Here is a 26,263-nt window from a genome sequence, read left to right as displayed (position 1 = left end):
CTGGGGTGTACACACAGCAGTATACATCCCGCCGTGGCCTCGCAGGCTCGGGACCACACAGTGACATTCCCAGTCACTACACATAGCAGGGTTACCAAAAAGATTTCCAAAATCTTGAACAATCCCAAGATCCAGGTTCGATTCAACACAGTACACAAAATCCGTGATTTGATCCCATCTGTGAAAGATGTGATTCCTGACATGCAATACCCTGGTGTCTACAAACTAAGTTATGTCTGCGGTAGCAGTTACATTGGGGAAATGAAACAACATGTCTCGGACCGTGTTCGCGAACACAAGGCAGATTTGAAACACGGCAGAACCAATACCTCTGCTGTGGCTGATCACTGTTTGAACACGGTGGGCTCACATGATATTGTCTTTTCCGAGACCAAGGACCTCTGAAAACCTTCGGGCTATCGTCAAAGATTTGTCCATGAAGTTATCCAGATTTATAAACACAGACATAACTTCAACTGATAAGATGGATACAACTTAAGCAATCATTGGAAGGACATGATCAACCAGGTAAAGTTGTAACTGCATTGATGTTCCCTTCCTACCTGCCAATACTAGCCGACTCTCAACTTTCTGGGCCCTGGCCGAGCTTACATTTACAAGAAAATTTATCTCAACCTACTCGCTCTCTCCTGCTCGCTCCTACATTAACATTAGCTGCCCGCCCATCTCTAAACCTTGATAAACAGCCTGCCTCAGCAGATTCCCCCTCTTTTTCACCTGACGACGGTTGCTTGTGTTGCGATCGAAACGTCGTGATCTGTTATTTTTTCTACCCACGTGACTTTACCGAAAGAACCAAAGAGTATGGATTCCTGTAGTCACGAAAGCTTCAAATCAAGATCTATTCTTATTTTTCATACTGTGATACTGACAAAAAAGGTCCCATGATATTGGATGAATCTCATTTGCGGAGTGAATGAGTGAGTTGGCGAGTCAGTCTCTGCGAGTGACTGCGGTGAGAACCCAAGAGACTCGGATAGTCTCATTTACAAGATTGATTTGAGCGAGTGAGGGGTGGGTGAGTGGGAGTGTGGGTGAGTACAAGTTTGAAGTTGGCAATATTTTGTTTCACCAGGTGATAAGTAGTGAGATTGGGATCGCGTCCGTTACAAAGAGTGGGCGAGTCGGTTTGTGCGAGTGGCATAGCGGTCAACCCATACGGCTAACCCGTATTCTTGTACAGGGAAATCGAGTTTTCAGGTCCATACGGCGTACAGCCGTTTCAATACGGTCAACAGCATTTGGTTTGTCTATTTGTGTTTCTCCCTCGTGATGGGACTTTGTAGGATAAACGTTGAGATTTATAAGGGGCACGGGTGACCAATGAGGTCTGAGTTGGTCTGTGATAAGGTAGACCACTGGTTGAGAGGTATGGAGATCTCACCCACGACCTTCTGTATACGAGGCGAGGTAGTTGACATCTGGCCACCGCGGCTCCCCATACATCGCATCGATCGACCCTCTCCATCCACAAATGTGAAGTATGTCTTACACATCAGACGCGTTGCATAAAACCCAAAACAAAGATCCCTCTTCATCCCCCCTGGTGTCGCCTGTGACAGGCTGTAGGGGCAAGTGCTGTTAGCGAGCAGCACCTATGAAGGCTGGAACGTCACACGAGGGGGTGGGGGGCCAGCACCACGCCCGGCCGCCTTTGTCTCCCCGGTGGCGATGTTTACACACCAGGTACTCAGTTGAGGCTGAGTGGACCTAGGGGACGCCCATGACCCGGTACATATAATCGTCACCGCTGTTGGTGACCGTGAGCGGGAATGTAACTCGGGTCACCGGGGATCGTAGCGGCAGCGCGCTAACCGCTCCGCCACCGCTCCCCTACAACCCCTACCCATCATGGCCGCCGTGTAGCTCCCGCCGCCGCCGCCGCGATGACGATGACACCGCCGCTGCTGCAACTCTCGCGAGAGCGCGCGGGAGCTGCTCTCGCGAGATCGGCCACGCCAACGGTCGCCGAGATGGCGATGGCGGAGCGAAGGAAGCAGCGCAAGCAGCAGGTTCGTGTGGGGGGCCTCGGGGGGTCTCGGGGGGCACGGCACGGGGACTTGGGGGGCCTCGGGGGCCTCGGGGGGCACGGCACGGGGACTTGGGGGGGGCATGGCACGGGCACTTGGGGGGGCACGGGGTCTTGGGGGGCCGCCGCTTTACCTCGCGCGAGCTCCTCGCACCCCCAGGCGGAGTAGAGCGCCGGGGGGTGGGGCGAAGAGAGGGGAGGCCGGAATGTATCTTGTCACCTCTCATCACCCCGTGTCTCTCTCTGCCTCGTCACCCCGTGTCTCTCCTCTCTCTCATCACCCCGTGTCTCTCTCTCTGCCTCATCACCCCGTGTCTCTCCTCTCTCTCATCACCCCGTGTCTCTCTCTGTCTCATCACCCCGTGTCTCTCTCTCTCTCTCATCACCCCGTGTCTCTCTGTCTCTCTCATCACCCCGTGTCTCTCCTCTGTCTCATCACCCCGTGTCTCTCCTCTGTCTCATCACCCGTGTCTCTCCTCTCTCTCATCACCCGTGTCTCTCCTCTCTCTCATCACCCCGTGTCTCTCTCTCTCATCACCCCGTGTCTCTCTCTCTCATCACCCGTGTCTCTCCTCTCTCTCATCACCCCGTGTCTCTCTCTCTCTCTCATCACCCCGTGTCTCTCTCTCTCTCTCATCACCCCGTGTCTCTCTGTCTCTCTCATCACCCCGTGTCTCTCCTCTGTCTCATCACCCCGTGTCTCTCCTCTGTCTCATCACCCGTGTCTCTCCTCTCTCTCATCACCCCGTGTCTCTCTCTCTCTCATCACCCCGTGTCTCTCTCTCTACCTCATCACCCCGTGTCTCTCTCTCATCACCCGTGTCTCTCCTCTCTCTCATCACCCCGTGTCTCTCTCTCTCATCACCCCGTGTCTCTCTCTGTCTCATCACCCCGTGTCTCTCTCTGTCTCATCACCCCGTGTCTCTCTCTCTCATCACCCGTGTCTCTCCTTTCTCTCATCACCCCGTGTCTCTCTCTGTCTCATCACCCCGTGTCTCTCTCTCTCTCTCTCATCACCCCGTGTCTCTCTGTCTCTCTCATCACCCCGTGTCTCTCTCTCTCTCTCATCACCCCGTGTCTCTCTGTCTCTCTCATCACCCCGTGTCTCTCCTCTGTCTCATCACCCCGTGTCTCTCCTCTGTCTCATCACCCGTGTCTCTCCTCTCTCTCATCACCCCGTGTCTCTCTCTCTCTCATCACCCCGTGTCTCTCTCTCTGCCTCATCACCCCGTGTCTCTCTCTCTCTCATCACCCGTGTCTCTCCTCTCTCTCATCACCCCGTGTCTCTCTCTCTCTCATCACCCCGTGTCTCTCTCTCTCTCATCACCCCGTGTCTCTCTGTCTCTCTCATCACCCCGTGTCTCTCCTCTGTCTCATCACCCCGTGTCTCTCCTCTGTCTCATCACCCGTGTCTCTCCTCTCTCTCATCACCCCGTGTCTCTCTCTCTCTCTCATCACCCCGTGTCTCTCTCTCTGCCTCATCACCCCGTGTCTCTCTCTCTGCCTCATCACCCCGTGTCTGTCGCCTATCTCTTGTCTGCATTATGGTATTTAGATTTTGTAGACGGGATGGGGAGGCTCGCGCGCTTCGCATTGGCTGCCGAGAGCGAGCGCCCTGTCAGCGCTGGGGAATGTAAACGGGCCAGCGGCTACCCCCCCCCCCCCATGTTGTCACCGGTCTCTTATCTGTGTCTGCCCTCTCTGTCTCATCACCCCGTGCCTGTCACGTGTCTGTCACGTGTCTCTTGTCTGTGTCTGCCCTCTCTGTGTCTCATCACCCCGTGTCTGTCACGTGTCTGTCACGTGTCTCTTGTCTTTGTCTGCCCTCTCTGTGTCTCATCACCCCGTGTCTGTCACGTGTCTGTCAGTGTCTCTTGTCTGTGTCTCACCTGGATCTTGTCTCCTGTCTCGCCTGCGTCTTATCTGTGGCTCGCCTGTATCTCCTGTCTCGATGTCTTGTCGATGTCTCACCTATGTCCTTCGTATGTCTAATCTCTCTCACCTGGGTCTCACCCTGTCTCTAGTCTCACCTGGCTCAGGACTCACTAGCTCAGATCCGTCTCTCGTTCTCCGTCTCATCTGCCTTACCTGCCTCGTCTCGCCCACTGAAGAACTGCTCGCACATTCCACTCTTTGGCCGCCGCTCCGTTATTGTTCTTGACCACCGGCCATCGTCGAATTGGTGCTTTGTGCACTGTCAATTGGCGGCATGGTAGTTGCATGACATCACCATTGTGAGAGTTTATTAAGTGATATAGCGTGTGGCTGGCAACGTGTGTGTGTTACCACAGCACCACGGTGGCTCGGATATGTTAACTCCCTCGCCTGGTACACAGGAGGTCGTGAGTTCGATCCCGGCCATGATGCCCGCTCTATATTTGGAGTTTGTGGTGTCTCTCTCTTTCTTCATTATCACGGTGGCTAGGAAATGTTAATTACCTCGCTTGGTATACAGGAGGTTGTGGGTTCGACCCTGACCCTGATGCCTGCTCTCTATATGGAGTTTGCGGTGTCTCTCCTCCCATGGTCGCGTGGATTTTTCTCCGGGTCATGCAGGTTTTTCCTCCACGTTTCGAATCAACATTACGCGTTTAGAATATTTGGCTGCTATATATGTCCACATGATAGGCCACTTTGTTGAGCTATGATTTGTGGCCAAGTCGCTTCTGAAAATAAGCTATGTAGCTTAGTGGGCCTTACCTGGTAAAATGTTTTAGTTTTAGTCATAGATTGTAAAGCTGTGATTAATATTATAATGAGAGACTCGTGGGCAGGCATAGGCTGAGCGAGTTGCAGTTGAAACACTTTCAAGCAATCTTGTGTTCATACCGGAATTGCACCGAAGCACAAAAATACAAAATTATTTTAACTACGATGATGCCCCCATGGAAATCCGATGTCACGATCATCTTCTGAGCCAGAACATTTATATCGTATCGCCAAACATACAGCGGTCCCTCGATTAACAGTGACATTGGTTAGCGGTTTTTCGGTTGAGGTTTCACCTCCCATAGGACCCCATGGTTCCGACTCACGTTCACATTGTGACGAATGTTAACATCGTTGATTTAACGATACCGTGTTCACATGATATGCACACGGGTGCCAATTTTGGCCAATCCGAGCACTCGTTAAGTGGGGCTGAGCCGTGCCCTCAGCCAATCGGTGGCGCCCATTTTATTAGACTTGGACTGGCTTTGTTTACATTATTGCGGGTTTTGTTTTGGCAGTGGGTGCAACAGCTCTGTCTTCGATTTAACAGTTACTTGGGTTCACAGTAGTATTCGTGGAACGGATTAAAAACGTTAACCGAGGTAACTACTCTGTATTGCTGAGGGACGCGTCCAGGGCTGTGCGTCTGTGCTGGGCTGCCCCACACGGGTTAAGACCTTTCATGAATGAGAAATCCAAGAGCCTTTAAAGTTACAGCAAGGCGTAGCATTGCTTATATTTCATGGTTCGTTAAAATAGCTTACCTGCATTTGATTCTTCGCGCACGAACGGCAGCGGCAATAATTGTTTAGCCAACGCTTTATACACGTGGTGTGCTCACAAGTTAGAGCACCAGATACACAGGACAAATAAATCAACGTGTGTACATAATGTCAATGTGCCGTGAGTGGACGTCAGTCCCCCAAAGTCACAGCCATGGGACAGCCACCAGCAAAACTTTCAGGAGCTAGATGCCAATGTCGAGGTCTGCTGGCCACGGTGAGGGGGTTTCTCAGGGGAGAGAGAGAGAGTTTGTGTCGTTCCGCTGTTCCTCCTCGTCGGGAGCGCACGCCACCGTGGGTTTACTGCAATGCTCTAGAGTTTGTTTGCGTGGCCACAGTCGCACCACTGCGGATTCTCTATCTTTCACTTTCCATTCGCGAAGGAGATGTGGTGCAGCATCGGCCTGCTGGCGGTGCTCTTGATTGCGCCGTCGGTGGTTACAACACCGGTGTCTTCGAGGAGGATGAGGAATGTCAAAGACAGCCAGACGGTGCGATGTTTGGGTCTCAAATGACGAGTTTATTCCTGATAATCCCTCGAGCTGGAACATCTGGTGCGGGTGGGAGTCCAGGGAGCCTGGTGAGGCGTCGTGCACATGGCTCGAATGACGTCGCGGCATCGACAAGATTTAAAATGCAACAGCCGTAGCAGCTTGACAGGCATATCACCAGAGTAGCGCTTGGACACGGAGGAAATCGTCCAGTGCTGCTGGCAGTGGCGTCACAGGCACACGTGTAACAACGAGAATTACTCAACACATCCGTCAGTAACACTGTGTGGTGTGGCCGTAAAAGAAAACATATTTCACGGCTGACGTTTCGGCCCATGGCCCTGTCCACCGCACATGTGAGAGCTGGAATGGATAGGAGTTGGGGACGGCGCTCATGAGGTGCTCTCTCCACGCCAACTCTTGTCCACTCCGTGGCCTCTCTTTATCTGTGTGGTGTAATGGAGCAAGCGTCTTGCCTCGTCTCACCTGTGTCTTCACACGTGTCTTGTGCAATATGACACGCGCGTGAAGTTGTAGAGCCCGGGCCCCCATAGCCTCCGTTGTATAATCTACGAGAGCTCGTGGCTTTTTGTTGTTGTTGAAAGTGCCGATGCATTCCGTTGTCTGTGTCCCGTCCGTAACGCGGAAGTCACAGCAGCCCCGTTACAGACGATCCAAGATGAACAAAAGTTTATTGTAAAAGTTCTCTCGCCGAGGCCACGCTGTTTGTTATTGACGATTGCGTTGAGTTGTTTTCTTTTTTTCTGTGCTTGGGCACCACTGCCAACACAGCAGCAGCAACAGCAGCTGCATCATGGGAACCTCATTTGCCAGTAAAAATATGATAATTGTTTTTTTACCCTTCTATCTGGCAACAAAACTGACACCTTTTTACAAGGAGTCATGTTTGCATAGACCGCAATACCTGCAGTCATAATACAAACAAAAGAACATAACTCTGATAATGTGCACTGTCCTTGAAGTTGATTGGTCCACACCCGAGACAGCTTTCCTTAGAGCCTAGTCTCACATGGGTTGGACCAGATGACGCTAAAAGGTGCACAACTCAAAGACAATGCACCATCAGAGTATGAGAGCTCGGGGCAAGCATCTACACTATGGGAACCTCATTTGCCAGTAAAAATATGATAATTGGTTTTTTACCCTTCTATCTGGCAACAAAACTGACACCTTTTTACAAGGAGTCATGTTTGCATAGACCGCAATACCTGCAGTCATAATACAAACAAAAGAACATAACTCTGATAATGTGCACTGTCCTCGGGTGTGGACCAATCAACTTCAAGGACAGTGCACATTATCAGAGTTATGTTCTTTTGTTTGTATTATGACTGCAGGTATTGCGGTCTATGCAAACATGACTCCTTGTAAAAAGGTGTCAGTTTTGTTGCCAGATAGAAGGGTAAAAAAACAATTATCAGCAGCTGCATCGCCAACGTAATTTGTTGTTTCTTGGTGAGTCTGCCCTTATGATGACGGCACAGCAGTCGCACGACAGTGATGTCACCAGAACACTGTCAAGATGCTCCTGACATCATCATTATTATTATTAATCCTTTCCCATTCCGATGACATACGTACATGTATGTCACCGATGACGTGTACGTCACGCCTATGATGTACGCGCGCGTATTTCATCGGTTTTTCCGAATGGAATCGAAAGTAAAAGGCCACGCGGGGAGGGTGCGCGCGTGGCACAGTGTCGGCTTTCGTAGCGTGCGGCGGTCGTGTCGCTACACTTGTCTGCGGTGAGTACGCTATAGTGTATTGAAAAACAGCGGCGCTGCTGCGCCTCTCTAAACGAAACGAGACGTTCGCGCGGTCCAAGATGGGGCGGTGAACGGGAAACGTCACACCCTGCAACTTCCAGACGTCCCGGAACGGCAAAGGAATTAATAAGAGTGAGGGATGATCTCATGCGAACAATTATTTGAAAACGGCGATTATAATCGGTTTGCCGACTTTCGCCAAACCCGCACTTACCGTTGTGGTGAAGTATGGTTGAGCAAGCCTCACTAGCCGTGAGCTATTATGAACTTTGTTGTTTATGCAGCGGGCTTGTCACGTGACCAACTGCGTTGGAATACTCCATGCGGTTGGTCACCGCGATCGTCACTCAAATCGTTACTAAACGGGTAAGGAAAGTTGGCTCGTCGATTTTTTTAAATCTCGTATGCCATGAACGACCCTGCATATAAACAAATGCAGTCGCGTTGACAGAGTTTCGATGTTATGTCGAATCACCCGGGACACGCAGCTCAGGTGTGTTGCTACAAGACAAGAGCCATCCGTGGCCTCGCCAGGGCTTGATTTCAGTCGGCGAGTTGAGAAAATATTTCTCCACCCAACACGCCATGTCAAGTATGCCCCTTGCCGCCGTGGCTGGGACTACGTCACGTGCCACCCGTGTTTTGTTTGTTGCCCCCCCCCCGCACCTCCGATTAGCGCGGATGGCTACGTACGGTGCAAAAGAAGTTCAAAGTACATGCACTGCATGCTCCGGTCCACCAGCGCCCGCAGAAATGATTGAGTGAGAAAGTGAACCCTGGTCGTTTCGTAAGGGAGACGGGGAAGAGTGACGTACCCGACTGCGTGTGCTTGTGTGTGGGCCCCTTTGTGTGTGTGTATTTGTCGTTTGCTTGGGGAGCAGTAGCGTAGTGCGCTGGGAAACGGGCAACCCGGGTTCGATCCCCGCTCGCAGCCAACGACAGTGCTGGACGTCTGAACCTGGTCCCTGGGCCTCCCCTAGGTCGACCCAACCTTAAATGAGGACCTGGTGTCGTGCATAAACTTTGACACGCGTCAAAATAAAGGTGGGCGTTTGTGGTGCTGGCCACCCACCCCCTCGTGTAGCTATTCGGCCTTCATAGATGCTCACTGACAGCATACGTGTGTAATAAAAGACTCGGACGCTTCTCTCTGTCCTGTGTCCTTTATTTGGGTTCGATCTCTTTACCTCACGGTACTCCCCTATATACTCTCCACCCTGCAGCCCCAGGCTGCTGTCGCTCCCGTAGCCCACACTCTGCAGCCCCAGGCCGCTGTCGTGCCGTGCAGACCCCTGCTGCCGACTCCTCCCTTGCAGACCCGCTGCTCTCTGCAGCCTCCTCGCTGCTCCTCCTGCCCCCGGGCCGGTCACCGTTGGCCGACGGTGCCGATCCTCCTGGCTTGGGTGTGTGGCGACCTCGCCCGTCTCTCTCACCCTTCGCCCTGCGTGGCCTCTCTCTTCTCCTAGTCCCCGATCACCCCCGACTGCTTCCGGTTACCCCCCTTATAGACCCTTACCCTCTCCCCCACGTGACGTAACTCCTCCCCCCATGACGTCACTTCCGGAAGGTCGTTTTCGCCCGCATTACACCACCCTCCCCCGTAGAGAAAATCCAGCCGACCTCGGCTGAACACAACTCCAATACGCAATGCGAGCGAACACGACCGAATACGTAAAAGAACAAAGAACACACGATAATATACGGAAGAACAAGAACACAACACAATAATTAACTAAATGTGAGGGATTTCGAGCGGGTGCGGGTCGCCGGGCCGTCCCGGACGGTCGGTGGCCCTCACGCCGAGCGGGAACGTGGCAGGGTTTTAAGAGCGACAGGCTGAAGTTCGCCTGTCGCTATTGGAGGCCTGGCAACGTCCCGGTCCCCTGTTTTTGAAGGCGCAGCACCAGAGGCGTCCCGCAATCGTGTCCGCGGCAGGGTAGGAAGGGCTGCGGGCCTCAAAGGGTCCGCAGCCGTGGCAGGCGCACCCCGAGCTGGGTCCGCTTTCCCCTGTCGCGTCACGGCCGGCTCGTCTGTGAAAGGCACGACAGGCGCTCTAGCAAAGTCAGCAGGCACAGGCAAGGGCGAGTCGGCAGCAACAGACCCCGGCAAGGCAACCTCAGGAGATGACGCATCCGGTCAAGGGGCCACGTATGGTTTCAACCGAGATGTATGGACGAACCAACGCCGAGAACCAAACCGAACACGCGCCGACTGTGGGTTGGGAACCTCGATGAGGCGAACCGGCCCTTGCCATGGCTTATGTAATTTAGGAGAGGTACCTGGCCGCACCTGTGGACAATGGAGCCAGGCCAGGTCCCCCGTTTTCCAAGGGCATTCCCCTTTTGAACATCGCGCACACTGCTCGTTCCGAGCCTGGGCTTTGGCCGTAGCCATGCGAACCTCCACCCGCGCTTCAGTGACTCGGTGAACGGTGTCCTGAATGTAATCAGGAAGAGGCTTGACAGGTCCCCTCGCCTCGGTTCCCAACTGTTCATTAATCGGCGGTACGTTTTCACGACCGTACATTAGAAAAAACGGCGAATATCCTGTAGCCGCATGCGGCGTCATCCGGTACGCTGAAAGCACCCCAGGGATATGCAAATCCCAATCCGATTGTTTTTCACTAACCGTATGGCACAACATGGCGGACAGGGTCCGATTAAGCCGTTCCACCATACCATCCGTTTGTGGGTGGTAGGGAGATGTCCGTATTTTTTTTGTACCCAGCGCCGCACACACTTCCCCCAACAATTTGGAGGAAAAATTTCGGCCTTGGTCTGTAAGGAGCCTTTCCGGCGCCCCTTTGTCCATAACATACCCAAAAAGAAAGGCGTCCGTGATAGACGCCGCTGACTGGTCAGGCAAAGGCCAGGCCACCGGCCAGCGGGAGAGGTACTCCACCCCTACCAGCAAATATTTATTTCCCCTAGCGGATGGCGGAAAGGGTCCCAAAATATCTAACGCCACCAACTCATTAACTCGAGATACCTGGATGGATTGTATCGGCGGTACATATGGATGTTTAGGCGGCTTACGGCGGGCACAATCGGGAGCATACTGCAAGGCCGCATGATCCGTGCGAACAATAAACGAACGACCGTACAGATACGGTCGAAATTGGCGGAGAAAAAAAACAATAGCCAAAAGTTCCCTGCGAGTGACACAGTAGCGGGTTTCAGCGGGAGACAAAACCCGGCTACCATACGCGACCACGCGTTCTACACCATCTTTGGACTGAGATAACACCGCCCCAATACCCGTGTCACTCGCGTCCGTGGCCAGAATGAAGGGATGCGCAAAATCCGGATAATCCAACGTCGGTGCCGTAGCCAATAGATCGCGTAGACCTCGAAACGCCGCCTCCTCCGGGGGTCCCCAAGCGAACTTGTGTCCTTTACCCGTCAGGAGATGCAAAGGCCTCGCGATCGTAGCAAAATTTGGAACAAACCTCCGATAGTATGAGGCGAACCCCAAAAACCGACGCACATCCCCCACCATGGCAGGGGTTGGCCAGTCACGGACGCACGCAGTTTTGTCCGGATCCGTGGCCACCCCGTCCGCACTGACGATGTGGCCCAAATAACGCACGGAGTGTTGCAGCAGGTGACATTTCTTGGGCTTAAATTTCAAATTAGCAGAACGCATCCTGGTGAACACTGCCTCCAACCGCGATAAATGCTCGTCAAATGTGCGGCTGAAAACGATAATATCGTCCAAATATATAAGACATGTCTCCCACTGCAACCCCGTTAACACCAACTCCATCAACCTCTGAAAAGTGGCAGGGGCCGCATTCAGCCCCATCGGAAGACAGTTAAATTGAAATAACCCCTGCGGCGTACGGAAAGCAGTCTTTTCCCGCGAGGACTCGTCGAGGGGAAGCTGCCAGAAGCCCGAAGAGAGATCTAGCGTTGAAAAGAACTTCGCCCCCGACAAGGCATCGAGAGAGTCGTCCATACGCGGCAGGGGATACGCATCCGCCACCGACACCTTATTTAATTTACGAAAGTCTACACAAAATCGCAATTTGCCATCTTTCTTCTTGACCAAAACAACAGGTGCGCCCCATGGGCTGTTAGACGGAGATATTATGTCCGCAGCCAACATGTCATCCACTGCCCCTCGAACATGCTCTCGCTCAGCCGGACTCATCCGATGCGAGTTCAACCGAATAGGGGCAGCGTCCCCTGTGTCAATATGATGGTAAAGCAAGGAGGTGCGTCCTAAGTCCAAATCATCGGAACTAAACACATCAGAATAGCTCGATAACAATTTACGAATCGCACAACGCTGTTCCCCAGAAAGAGCTGAATTCTCCCCACACAATTCAGCAATCCAGCGGTCATCCACAGCTCCGGGCCCCGAAACACCTCCAACAACCCCCCGGCCGGACAGATCATCATGAGCTGTAAACGCAGTAGTGGCATGTGCCACCACGGTACCCGCCGGCACACACACGCTTTCGGCACTCGCGTTAAGCACCTGCAAGAACGGCTGCTGGTCTGGCCTAACAATAGTTTGTGCCCCAACGAGCGCCGATCCATCCGTGATGGTGGCGGACGGTGACAACAAAACCCCAATCGCTCCTTGACGACCAGGTACAGGCTTCCGATAACGCAAAGGAATGAGAATCTGTGAGCCAGGTGGAATATCCACAGACACTTCGGACAACGCCTGCACCTGGGCGACAGGAGCAGGTCGCCCCCAGGGCGACGGCAAAAAGGCAATTTTACGGCCTTCCGGTAATTGAATGCAGTTCTCATTAATTCTAATTAAAATGGGCATTTTGGCCACAAAATCGGTCCTTAATAAACAAGGAACCGCAAGAGACCTCGAAATTAACACAATACCCGAGGCCGACACTCCCCCGATAGCAATTGTAGCATACACCTGGCCCACAATGCCCATGCTACCCCCGTTCGCGGCGACGCAGGAAGCGTAAGCCGGACTCACGGCCCCTGGTGGGATGTTCAAGAGATGGAATATTACATCCGAAATAATGGTCGCGGACGCCCCGGAATCTACCAAAATCCGTACGTCCACCCCTTGTATCGACCCAGGTACGGTGGACGAACCGGTAGCGGCCGCGACGACCCGCCGAGCCAACTTACGCCACTGCGTTACCGAACGACAAGGCACAGTCAATGGTCTCCCGTTATTAAAAACACCCGGATCGCATGACAACGGTGATGAGTGAGGTGTCAAGCCTTGCCGGGTGTCTGGTGCGCACCGACTTGCCTGTGCTGGCGAATCCTTCCTTGGAGCGGCCGCTGTCGAGGCCTCCTGCTGGGGCGGACCCGGGACGCGGGCCCAGCAGTCCCTGGCATAATGGCCCTTACGCCCGCAGCGAAAGCAGTCGATGTTATTGCGCCTTGCTGCGGGCGCCCCGTCCCGACGCGGCCGTGTCGGCGGCGCAGCCCGCGGCTCCGGCCACGGAGCAGCGGCAGCCGACAGCTCCTGCGGGCTCCTGTCGTCCGGCACATAAACCGCATTCTTGGGGTCCCAACCCACGGCTCCCCCTTCGACGATGGGCCCACCCGTCCACGCCGTGACCTGCTTCCACCGGCGCAGGTTGAACTGGGCGTCCAGACACTTAGCCGCAGCCCGGGATGTGAGCTTCTCGTGACCGCACACCGGCATGGGAATGCCGAGATCCCGGGACAACTCCAACATCTTCCCCAGGATGAGAGGTTCCAACAGGTCAGGCTCCATCTCCGGGTATGCGGCCATTGCCAGCTCCAGTACCGCGCCCCTATACGCCACCGGAGACTCCTCGGGTGCGCGTTGTCGTTGCGCAAACCGGCGATGAGCGTCATCCGGCGGCTCGTAAGCGTCAGCCATTTCGTCGAACACACCACGCAATGTTTTCTTCTTTGTGGCTTTTATAGAGCGAAAGAATCTAACGGACTCATCATCAAGGAGAGTCGGAAGAACCTCTAATGCCTCGGCGTCAGTCCACCCCGCCGAGCGCACCGCTGCCAAAAATCTGCAGGCGAACGCACTCCAATCACCCCCGATGGAGAATTCCTTGACAGTCGTTAGGTGACGACTGCGACGCCTTGGCGCGTTCCCTCCAGCCGCTGACTCTTCCGGTGGCATGTTCAACATGGCGTCGCAGCGTGGTGTCGACAAGATGGCGGCCTTCCGTCGCGGAGGGCCCAAAATGGCGGCTTCCCGCCTTTCGTCGTGCGCCACGCCCAAGATGGCGTCTTCATGCCGCGTGGCTGATGGCGTCGACATTGAAGACAACCGGGGCTCCTGCGGACCACCAACATCGCCTTCCGACGCCGTCCTCGGCGTAACAAGCGCACACAACTGTGCAAGCACGTTCTTGAGAGTCTCAAGTTGCTCCGCCATCTGACTCCATCTCAAACCCGCGTCCTTTGGTGCAGACTGGTCCGCCGACGCGGCGACATCTTGGATCCCTGGACCCGTACTCGTCCCAGCACGGATCTCCTCCTCTGCCAGAGTCGGATCCACCGCAGGAGGAAGGTCATCGTCGTCGGAAGATGAAGCCGATGCCGGAGACGGAATATTCTTTTTTCTCAATTGTTTAGCCATACCGTTACACTTTGACACCAGTGTTATAAAAGACTCGGACGCTTCTCTCTGTCCTGTGTCCTTTATTTGGGTTCGATCTCTTTCCCTCACGGTACTCCCCTATATACTCTCCACCCTGCAGCCCCAGGCTGCTGTCGCTCCCGTAGCCCACACTCTGCAGCCCCAGGCTGCTGTCGCGCCGTGCAGACCCCTGCTGCCGACTCCTCCCTTGCAGACCCGCTGCTCTCTGCAGCCTCCTCGCTGCTCCTCCTGCCCCCGGGCCGGTCACCGTTGGCCGACGGTGCCGATCCTCCTGGCTTGGGTGTGTGGCGACCTCGCCCCTCTCTCTCACCCTTCGCCCTGCATGGCCTCTCTCTTCTCCTAGTCCCCGATCACCCCCGACTGCTTCCGGTTACCCCCCTTATAGACCCTTACCCTCTCCCCCACGTGACGTAACTCCTCCCCCCATGACGTCACTTCCGGAAGGTCGTTTTCGCCCGCATTACACGTGCGCCTTTCTGTGCACGTGTGTGTGTGTGCACGCTTGTGCGCGTACACATACGTATGTGAGGACCGGTTGTGCAGCGGTTAGCGCCCTGCGCTACGAACCTGGAGACTCGAGTTCGATTCCCGCTCACGGCCAACACCGGTGACAGTTAAGTGTACCGGTCCTGGGCTTCCCCTAGGTCGACTCAGCCTAAAACGAGTACCTGGTGCGATGTGTAGTAAACTTTGCCACCGGGGAGACAAATGCGGCCGGGCGTGGTGCTGGCCACCCACCTCCTCGTGTGCCGTTCAGACCTTCATAGGTGCTCGCTACACGGGGGATCTTTGTCTTCGTGGTGGGACTAAGGGAGGGAGGGAAGCTGCCAGTTCACCATGCGGTCCCCAAAGTAGCTTTAGAGTCAGAGACTTCACCGAGACGGCTTGGGGGCCGTCCATAAATGACGTCACGCACCTGGGGGGGGGGTCAGACATTTGTGACGATGTGTGACGAGGGGGGGGAGGTTTGAGAAATGTGACGTGACATCAAAATGCGCAACTTTAAATAAATATAGACAACGCGTTCTACTAAATTAAATAGACTTTTTAATAAATGTTTTCTCCTATAACATCAGAGTGCAGCGCCACATTAAATACGCACTACAATGACAATAGTTTAAAGTGATTTGAAGCATGCTTTATTCTTGGGGGGGGGGGGGGTGCAGAGCGTTGTGACGTCATATTTGAGGGGGGGGGTCTGACTTTTTGTGACCCCGTGTGACGGGGGGGGTAAAAAATCGTCCAAAATCGCGTGACATCATTTATGGACGGCCCCTTGGTTCCGCTTTTGCAAGGATATAAAAAAAAACGCGACGACATTTACCCACACGTACAAAGGTGACACCGGGGGACCTTTGTCTTTGTTGTGTGCACGCAGGCGAGTGGCGAGGACAACAAGGAGGAGACCGCTGTTGCCAAGTACCTCCGCTTCAACTGCCCCACCAAGTCCACCAACATGATGGGCCACTCGGTGGACTACTTTGTGGGTGAGTCGCCCCTCGTTCCCCCCCCCCCCCCGCCGTTCGCTTGAGCGTGCCAGCCGGCGTGAGGATCGCGGTTGGTGGGTGTGGTCGAGGTGTTGGTGGAGAGCGTCTGTACGGTCGTGTACAGACAACAACGACAACCAAAACAACTAAATATCGCCGTGTGTGTGGGGCAGCGGAGCAGTGGTTAGCGCACTGCGCTGTGAACCTCGTGACCCCCAGTTCGATTCTCGCTCACGACCACACTAACAGTGTAATATATGAATTGATCTTGGGTCTCCCCCTAGGTCGCCTTAAATGAGTACGTGGTGCAGTGTGTAAATATCAGAATTGGGGAGACAAAAGCGATCGGGCGTGGTGCTGGCCACCCCACCCCCTCGTGTGTCGCGCCGCCTTCATAGGTGCTCGCTAAGAGCACTTGCCCCAATAGTCTGCTATAAGCTACATGGGGGATCTTTGTCTCTGTTGTTTTGTGCTGTGAAAGCTTCCAAGGCAGTGGAAACGCTCCTGGAGTCGAACTGGGCCACAGGGAAGAAGGGGACAGAGATCCTGTTCACCACACGAGAGTCCGTGGTCGCCTATTGCAACCGGTATGCAAACACGTGTCTGTTAGCGTGTGTGTTAGATCACACGTGTGTGTTAGCGTGTGTGTTAGCGTGTGTGTTAGTGCGCCCGTGTGTGTTAGTGCGCCCGTGTGTGTTATATCACCCGTGCGTGTGAGATCACCCGTGCGTGTTAGATCACCCGTGCGTGTGAGATCACCCGTGTGTTAGATCACCCGTGTGTGTTAGTGCGTCCGTGTGTGTTAGCATGCCCCCGTGTGTGTTAGCGTGCCCGTGCGTGTTAGCGTGCCCGTGTGTGTTAGCGTGCCCGTGCGTGTTAGCGTGCCCGTGCGTGTTAGCGTGCCCGTGCGTGTTAGCGTGCCCGTGTGTGTTAGCGTGCCCCTGTGTGTGTTAGTGCGCCCGTGCGTGTTAGCGTGCCCCCGTGTGTGTTAGCGTGCCCCCGTGCGTGTTAGCGCGCCCATGTGTGTTAGCGTGCCCCCGTGTGTGTTAGTGCGCCCGTGCATGTCAGCATGCCCCCGTGTGTGTTAGTGTGCCTGTGCGTGTTAGCGTGCCCGTGCGTGTTAGCGTGCCCCCGTGTGTGTTAGCGTGCCCATGCGTGTTAGCGTGCCCGTGCGTGTTAGCGCGCCCGTGCGTGTTAGCATGCCCCCGTGCGTGTTAGCGCGCCCTTGCGTGTTAGTGTGCCCGTGCGTGTTAGCGTGCCCGTGCGTGTTAGCGCGCCCGTGCGTGTTAGCGTGCGTGTTAGCGCGCCCGTGTGTGTTAGCGTGCCCCCGTGTGTGTTAGCACGCCCGTGCGTGTTAGCGCGCCCGTGCGTGTTAGCGCGCCCGTGCGTGTTAGCGTGCCCCCGTGTGTGTTAGCGCGCCCGTGCGTGTTAGCTTGCCCGTGCGTGTTAGCGCCCCCGTGTGTGTGGGAAGCGGTAGCGTCGTGGTTAGCGTGCTGCGCTACGAACCCCGCGATCCGAGAGTCCGATTCCGGTCCACGGACAATAACAGCGATGAATATTTCAACCAGTTCTGGGCCTCCCCTAGGTCGACCGAGCCTTTAATGAGTGCCTGTTGGTGCGTGTAAACTTCGCGACTGGGAGGCGGCCAGATGTGGTGTTGGCCACACCACCTCCTCCGGTGCCACGTCCAGTCATAGGTGCATGCTGAAGGCAACGGGGGGGGGGGGGGGATCGTTGCCTTTGTGTGCGTGTGTACTTTTGTGTGTATTTCTGTATCATTAATGACTCGTTGCTTTATATCGGAACTGATGCTCATCGGTGCTAATTCCTTCCCCTCTTCCCCATCCTCCTACCACTCTTCCTCCTGTTCCTCCTCCCCTTTATCCACCCTCCACCTTCTTCCCCACCCCCCACCTCCTCCTCCCTCTCCCCCCCCCCCCATCCTTCCCCTCCTACTCCGCCGCTCCACCAGGCTGCTGCAGAAGCAGTACTTCCACCGTGCGCTCAAGGTGATCAAGAAGCGACCGGACAGGGAGGGCAAGCGCGAGAAGCTGGAGCCGCCCAAGGAGGAGGAGAAGAAGGGCAAGAGGGAGAAGGAGAGGAAGAAGGACGGCGACAAGAAAGACAAAGAGGGAGACGCCAAGAGGGACGCTCGCAAGGTACGGAGGAGGAGGGTTGTTCGCGACGGTGGATGACGCAGCACGGCTTCGTGACCGCTTCGTCAGCAGTGTCTCGTGCCAGGTGTGAACAGGGTGGTGGTGTGGGGGGGGTGGAGAGGCGATTTGCTACGTGCGGCGTTCATGAAGTTGCTGCCTCCGCGATTTTGGCTGCCCGCAAGAGGCACACTGGAACTGGACGCAGCTGCTGCATCGAGAGAGGGAGGGATAACGCGATGAGATAGCAATGAGATCACAACGATCATCGTCACCGCCGTCGTCGTTGCTGCACCCTTCTGCTGCGCAAATCTAATCGCTGCTAAATCTGGCTCTGAACTCGCTGCTGAGTGAGCTGGATCAGTGATAATGGGCACGTCGTTAAGGCGCTTGTACAACACGTCACAGTTTTGTTATTTTTGGCCAGGTCGGGTGGTGAAGGGTTTCACGGCATAGATTTGGCAAGATCATTACGTGGCCCAACCCAATGAATAAATATGAGTGGTAATATTTATGAATGGACTTGCGTGATATATGAATAGGCTGGCAATATTTATGAGTGGACTGGTGATAATTATTGGAATGGGAATAAATTTATGAATGAACTTATTCTTTGGGTCTTTCGGTAAAGTCATGTAGATAGGTTCAAAGAAAATAACAAAAATAAATAAATAAAACTACGATGTTTCGATCACAACTGAGTAGCTGGTGACTTGGGTTCCTGATGACGATCGCTTGTGTTGCGATCGAGTCGTCGTAGTTTTTGTTATTTTTTTTTAACCTATCTAGTGACTTTACCGAAAGACCCAAAGAATATGAATTCCTCCAGTCACGAAAGCTTTAAGTCGGTACTTATGAATGGAGTGGGAATATTTATGAAGTGAGTGGCGTTCTTTATGAATGGACCGGTGTGACTTGGTCGCTGTTGAGTCGACGTCTGGGTGCCCTGTGCATGAAGGAGGATGAGCCGGGCAGCCCAAAGAAGAAGAAAGATGCAAAGAGGAGGATGAAACTTGAGCCCCACGACAAGCAAATCTTCGTCGACGGCAACGAGGTGAGAGCCCACCCCCTCCCTTGTCACACCACCTACCTCTCCCTCGTCACACCACCCACCCCCTCCCTCGTCACACCACCCACCCCTCCCTCGTCACACCACCCACCCCCTCCCTCGTCACACCACCCACCCCCTCCCTCGTCACACCACCCACCCCCTCCCTCGTCACACCACCCACCCCTCCCTTGTCACACCACCCACCCCTCCCTTGTCACACCACCCACCCCTCCCTCGTCACACCACCCACCCCTCCCTTGTCACACCACCCACCCCTCCCTCGTCACACCACCCACCCCCTCCCTCGTCACACCACCCACCCCCTCCCTTGTCACACCACCCACCCCTCCCTTGTCACACCACCCACCCCTCCCTTGTCACACCACCCACCCCTCCCTTGTCACACCACCCACCCCTCCCTCGTCACACCACCCACCCCCTCCCTCGTCACACCACCCACCCCCTCCCTCGTCACACCACCCACCCCCTCCCTTGTCACACCACCCACCCCTCCCTCGTCACACCACCCACCCCCTCCCTCGTCACACCACCCACCCCCTCCCTCGTCACACCACCCACCCCCTCCCTCGTCACACCACCCACCCCCTCCCTCGTCACACCACCCACCCCTCCCTCGTCACACCACCCACCCCTCCCTCGTCACACCACCCACCCCCTCCCTTGTCACACCACCCACCCCTCCCTTGTCACACCACCCATCCCTCCCTCGTCACACCACCCACCCCCTCCCTTGTCACACCACCCACCCCTCCCTTGTCACACCACCCACCCCTCCCTTGTCACACCACCCACCCCTCCCTTGTCACACCACCCACCCCTCCCTCGTCACACCACCCACCCCCTCCCTCGTCACACCACCCACCCCCTCCGTCGTCACACCACCCACCCCCTCCCTTGTCACACCACCCACCCCCTCCCTCGTCACACCACCCACCCCCTCCCTCGTCACACCACCCACCCCCTCCCTCGTCACACCACCCACCCCTCCCTCGTCACACCACCCACCCCCTCCCTCGTCACACCACCCACCCCCTCCCTCGTCACACCACCCACCCCTCCCTTGTCACACCACCCACCCCCTCCCTCGTCACACCACCCACCCCCTCCCTCGTCACACCACCCACCCCCTCCCTCGTCACACCACCCACCCCTCCCTTGTCACACCACCCACCCCCTCCCTCGTCACACCACCCACCCCCTCCCTTGTCACACCACCCACCCCCTCCCTTGTCACACCACCCACCCCTCCCTCGTCACACCACCCACCCCCTCCCTCGTCACACCACCCACCCCCTCCCTCGTCACACCACCCACCCCTCCCTTGTCACACCACCCACCCCCTCCCTCGTCACACCACCCACCCCCTCCCTTGTCACACCACCCACCCCCTCCCTCGTCACACCACCCACCCCTCCCTCGTCACACCACCCACCCCTCCCGTGAGCGTGTGCCGATTTCCCCGCCGTGTTCTTCCCCCCCCGCGCCCCCCACAGGTTTTCGTGTGGATCTACGACCCCGTTCACCCCAAGACGTTCATCATGGGGCTCATCTTGGGTGCGTCCCCTAGGTCAACTTGGCCTCAAATGAGCATTCTTTGTGTGTTGTGTCTGGTGTAAGAGTGCTGTATTTGTGTCTTTGCTGCAGTGGTATGTGCTGTGCTCTGTAGTTGTATGCGCGCCTTCGATTAGCACGGTTGGCTACGTACGGTGTGAAAGAAGTTCAACTTGCGTATCATACATATGTCTGTGTGTGTTGAGTGTGCTGGAGTTGTGTGTGCTGCGTTTGTGGGCTGTGTGGTGCGTCTGTGTGCTGCGTCTGTGTGCTGCGTCTGTGTGCTGCGTCTGTGTGCTGCGTCTGTGGGCTGTGTGGTGCGTCTGTGTGCTGCATCTGTGTGGTGCGTCTGTGTGGTGCGTCTGTGGACTGTGTGGTGCGTCTGTGCAGTGCGTCTGTGTGGTGCGTCTGTGTGGTGCGTCTGTGTGCTGCGTCTGTGTGCTGCGTCTGTGTGCTGCGTCTGTGTGCTGCGTCTGTGTGGTGCGTCTGTGTGCTGCGTCTGTGTGCTGCGTCTGTGTGCTGTATCTGTGCGGTGCGTCTGTGTGTTGTGTGGTGCGTCTGTGTGGTGTGTCTGTGTGGTGTGTCTGTGTGCTGCGTCTGTGTGCTGCGTCTGTGTGCTGCGTCTGTGTGCTGTATCTGTGCGGTGCGTCTGTGTGTTGTGTGGTGCGTCTGTGTGGTGCGTCTGTTTGCTGCGTCTGTGTGCTGCGTCTGTGTGGTGCGTCTGTGTGGTGCGTCTGTGTGCTGCGTCTGTGTGCTGCGTCTGTGTGGTGCGTCTGTGGTGCGTCTGTGTGCTGCGTCTGTGTGCTGCGTCTGTGTGCTGCGTCTGTGTGCTGCGTCTGTGGTCCGTCTGTGTGCTGCGTCTGTGTGCTGTGCGGTGCGTCTGTGTGGTGCGTCTGTGTGCTGCGTCTGTGTGCTGCTTCTGTGTGGTGCGTCTGTGTGGTGCGTCTGTGTGCTGCATCTGTGTGCTATATCTGTGCGCTGTGTGTGTGGTGCTGTGTGGCGCAGTGATTGCGGTGATTGCGGCGACGCTGTTCCCGCTGTGGCCGGCCGAGATGCGTGTGGGCGTTTACTACCTGAGCGTGGCAGCCGGCTGCTTCATCGGAGGCATCCTCTTCCTGGCCGTCGGTGAGTCCCTCCCTCACGCACACCCATCCTACACAAAGACAAAGATCCCCCTCATAGCCTTAACAGACTGTAGGGGCAAGTGCTGTTAGCGAGCACCTATAAAGGCCGACACGGCACACGAGGGGGTGAGTGGCCAGCACCGCGCCCGGCCGCCTTTGTCTCCCTAGTGGCGATGTTTTTACACGCCCCACCAGGTACTCATTTGAGGCTGAATCAACCTAGGGGCCGCTGAGTTCATAGCGCAGCGCGCTAACCGCTACACTGGTGCTCTCCACACACACACACAAGTCTTTGCCCGCCCGTCCACGCCACTTGCCCGTACGTCTCTCTGTGCGTCCACCTGTCTAACCGCACGTGCCCACCTTTGTCCTCCCCCCTCTCCCCGCCGTGGCCTCTCACGTCCGTCTCCACCACCCCGCGTCTCTCTCCTCCCCGTCCCCCAGCGCGCTGCATCCTCTTCATGCTCATCTGGCTGCTGACGGGCGGCCGCCACCACTTCTGGCTGCTGCCCAATCTCACCGCCGACGTGGGCTTCCTCGACTCGTTCCGTCCGCTCTACACGCACGAGCGGCAGACCGGGACCGCCGGAGCCGCCGCTGCCGTCGCCGCGTCGTCTTCGATGTCGCCGGAATCGGCGGCGGCGGCGGCCAAATCCGACGCCGGCAAACGCGGCTCGACGAGCGGAACGACGGAGGAGGCCTGCGCCGAGGCCGTCGTGCCCAAGACCCTGGGGCCGTCCAACGGCACGGACAGCGACGACGACGACGGCGACGGAGGCGGGCCGGCCAAGGCCGACAATGACGACGACTACGAGGAGGAGGAAGAGGAGGAAGAGGAGGAGGATGACGAGGCGGGCGGGAAGAGAGGGACGGACGAAGGCAGCGACCAGAGCAACGGCAATGACTTTGAGGTGATCTCGCAGGAGGAGATCGACGGGGGCTCTCACGGCGACGGCGGCGCTGACGGCGGCGGCGACGGCGGCGGCGACGGCGGCGGGAGAAAGCGGAAGGAGGAGGCGGCCGACGAGGCAGGGGCCAGCGCGTCGTCGCATCCCTGAGATGGAACAGCCGCCGCCGCCTCCGAACTTTCTCTCCGTTGACTGCGGCCGCGTCGTCGCTCCCACACCCGCACCTCCTCGCCGTCTCTCCTCCTCCTCCTCGTTTCTCCTCATCCAATCTTGAGTTCCGCCAAACGGTCATCGCTCCTCGGGTGCGCACGATTTCCGAGTCGCGATCATTCCACCGCCACGCCCCCCCCCGCCACCGGGGTGGTGGGGGTTGTTGTCCCCGTGGTCGCGCTGTTCACGCGACGTCCCCCCGACGTTTTGCTTCTCGTGCCGGGCGGGGGCGGGAGGTGGCGGTGATCCGATTCCCGCCGCTGAAGAAGCTTCCGGCGGCACGTGGAGCGAAACGTCGGACGTCGTGACTCGCAGCGGAGAGCGGCTGCCACCTCCCCCTCTTCCCTCCCACGTCCTCCCCCCACCTCGGCCCCTCCACTGTCTCGTCCCTCACCTGCCCAGCTTCTCGGCGTCTCTCTCCGTCTCGCGCCCCTCCCATTTAATTTCCTCTCTCTTCCTGACCCCGCTGCTCTTCTTCTGTGGAGGTGGGTAGCGTGTGTGTGTTTGCGCGTGTGTGTGCGCGCGCGTGTGCGACGCGCCTTATCCAGTGTTAATTGCCACGCCGCTTTGCGTTGCGTTAGATTGCTTGGGGGCGGTAGCGTTAGTGCGGTCGCACCGTAGCCAGTGCTTGAACTCCTCAGTGTTTTGTGGGTCGCCGGTAGACTGGAGTACGTGGCACGTGCCTCACGAGTGCCCAGAGCGACAGAGATGCAACACTGTGGAAGTGCTGTCCCGGTTGCGGATATACAGGGTCAATCCAGTTAGAGGATAGGCCGCCGATTTCCACTCTCTCTCTAAGCCTCTCCTCAACACAGGTGAATGTTGTGGAGGCAATGATGGCTCCATTATCTCGCAGAGGGGTCGAGCGTTGGTACGCGAGTTTATTGAGTATTGGTGGCGGACAGGTAACAAAGAGGCTCCAAAATAAAGTGTCGTTTACATCGTCGCCCCCTGCCAAACAGGACACTGTTGCCCACTTGCAGGCCTCGACTTGTGCTGCACAGGAACAGCTGCCACTGGGGGTCCCCTAGGCCAGAAAAGAGAGAAAATAAACGACAATGTTGATGCAAGATGTGCTCTGAGATGCCGGGTCAATTTTTAGCAACCGGTGGAATGGAAATCCTTCCAACATTGTCTCGCCATCAAGCCGTGGATGAAGGTCGTGCCAAGCCACTGCCTGCCATCCCCCTCTCCTCTCCCCCCTCTCACCATCTTGCGATGCGGCAATCCATCCCAGCCACCTGCACAATCCATTTGTTTGCAGATTCCTCGAGGTTAGCAGCAGCTGTCTGTAAACGGATCGCCCGTTGTGCGTGTTTCACTGATCGCGTACCAGAAAAATAAGCAAAAACTGTCCCCCTGTCTGTAATTGACCTCCGGTGGTCGTAAGAGGAAGGTGAAGTCTCGGTCATTTCATAGACGATGTTAGCGCACAAAGAGGAGCGATGAGGACGTGAGGAGGAGGAGGAGGGGACGGTGAGTGAAGCCAACACGCGGCAGGCTCCGGCCTCCTCCCACCAGGTCGCCCTCGACCTGGTGGCTGGAGGCAGTCTCGCAAGCTCAGCAGGCCCGAGCCTGGTTAAGCACGTGCACAGGAACGCCCCATCTTGAGCCACAAGGGTGGCCGCAAAGGGAAATGGCGCTCGTAAGTGTTAATCCCTCGCGCATGTGTGGTTTTCTCCCGGGTGCTCCCCCCCAGTCTCGAAACTTGGGGGTTGAGGTTCTGCAGAGGCGCAGCCCTGCAGTCTGCTGGCTCCCGCCCCGCTGGTGTTGGAATGGCCTCCCTCGAACGGGGGAGAGCCCGAGAGAGGAGGGGGTGCAGTATTTGTTCTATACACCTCTGCTGCTGAGCAGTCGTGTTTGTTGGAAGAGGCGGGCGTACGCGCACCGCCCATTAGCCGCGGTGAGATGGTGAAGCCATTTAAACTGCCGCGCCGGGAGATGCGCCCCAACTGGCACCCCCACCCCCTCCTCTGGGTTGCAAGTCCGGTGCGCTGGACATTGCAGCAAGCGGGCACGCTTGCTCTTGCCATGGCTTTAGCTCTTAAGAGTTGGTCGAGTCACGGGGAGTGTCTCCACATTGGAGGAGCAGGAGTGTGGGACGGGGAATCGAACCGAGCCGAGCGATCCTCGAGGGCCGTTCCGTGTTCACCGTCTCGCTTTGCTACCGCACCCATCTCTGCCCGTTTTGGAAGTGTGCAACGCTAAAGTAATACTGTCACATAAATACGATTAAAAAAAAAAATTAAATGTCCGTGTCTGTTCTATGGTAACATTATTAACTGTGCAAGTATCAAGGTGGAATTAAAAACACTTCTTAATCGCTCGCACGCCCCGATCTTGTGCCTGTGTCCGCTGGATGCTGTGAAAGTTGTAACAGAAGCACTTGTGGTGGTGCTGCTGATGGTGATGATGAACAGGGCCGTCCGTAAGGGGCAGCTCGCACTGTGGTGCCTTCAAACTAAACCGGAAGTATTACACCGTGACGTCACAACACGGGGCCCCCCAAAGCGCGGGGCACGGGGCAGTCGCCCCGATTCGCCGCGTACCCCCGGGGACGGGCTCTGCACTCCCATGGTATGCGTGAGTATCAGCGGTGTGTTAGACGCACGTACGGAGATCCATGTAGCCTTGAGCAGACGGCTGGGGCAAGTGGTGTTAGCGAGGACCGATGAAGGCCGGTACGGCACACAAACAGCAACAACCACCGCACAACTCGGTGGCGTTTTGAGGCCACGTGAAGTGTCGACGGGCTCCCCTGTTGGCAGGAAGGAGAACAGACCCCCCCTCCCACGTCCCATGGGCTGACCGACTGAGATGACTGGCAGATGCACCAACGAGCTACGCAACCAGCAGCGGTGATGGCCGAGCAGTGTCGACTCAATGGCCCAGTGGGAACTGCCCCGCGTTGCTCTGTGGGTAGAGTCCTACAACACGACGCTGGGCAGTTTGATCTGCTGCCTGTTCCGCTGTACATTCATGTGGCAAGGAGTTTGGGCGGGTTCGACCACGTGCTTCGAACCTTGTGACGCGGGACCGACCACGTGCTTCGAACCTTGTGACGCGGGACCGACCACGTGCTCCGAACCTTGTGACACGGGACCGTTGGGCTGTAGCAGCTGGATGCTGCGTAAACCCGCGGTGGGTGTGTAACCCACGTGGTCGAGTGTGTATAACTCACATGTGGTTAAGTGTGTGTATTGTGGGGCCCGATGTCCACCCCACCACCCTAGCTAGGCATGTGGGGCGCGACATCCGCCCGTTCCGCTCCCTCCACCGCGCCCTCTCTGAGGGACAAACTCGTGCTGCTCTGAACGCGCTCGCACCTGCGGGCGATTACCTCTTAACGCA

General features: G+C 56.5%; 1 protein-coding gene across 1 annotated transcript; it reads left to right on the top strand.

Annotated features, from left to right (window-relative positions):
- Positions 1–1,954: 1,954 nt before the first annotated feature.
- Positions 1,955–25,233, top strand: SEC62 (SEC62 preprotein translocation factor). The gene is made up of 8 exons (XM_078873379.1): positions 1,955–2,033; positions 15,786–15,894; positions 16,376–16,481; positions 17,867–18,053; positions 19,006–19,101; positions 20,613–20,673; positions 21,676–21,795; positions 22,239–25,233. The coding sequence occupies exons 1-8, from the start codon at positions 1,995–1,997 to the stop codon at positions 22,850–22,852; spliced, it is 1,332 nt and encodes a 443-aa protein (XP_078729505.1). The 5' UTR covers positions 1,955–1,994; the 3' UTR covers positions 22,853–25,233.
- Positions 25,234–26,263: the final 1,030 nt, after the last annotated feature.

This window comes from Lampetra fluviatilis, chromosome 36, assembly GCF_964198595.1.
Source record: "Lampetra fluviatilis chromosome 36, kcLamFluv1.1, whole genome shotgun sequence".
Classification (NCBI taxonomy): Eukaryota; Metazoa; Chordata; class Hyperoartia; order Petromyzontiformes; family Petromyzontidae; genus Lampetra; species Lampetra fluviatilis.
This window is presented reverse-complemented; position numbering and strand designations above follow the sequence as displayed.

Excerpts from the sequence above, each read along its gene's own strand:
- SEC62 (XM_078873379.1), top strand. The coding sequence starts at position 1,995 with ATGGCGATGGCGGAGCGAAGGAAGCAGCGCAAGCAGCAG. Across the intron at positions 20,674-21,675 it reads CATCATGGGGCTCATCTTGG|TGATTGCGGTGATTGCGGCG; the intron begins GTGCGTCCCCTA and ends TGTGTGGCGCAG. Across the intron at positions 21,796-22,238 it reads CATCCTCTTCCTGGCCGTCG|CGCGCTGCATCCTCTTCATG; the intron begins GTGAGTCCCTCC and ends CCCGTCCCCCAG.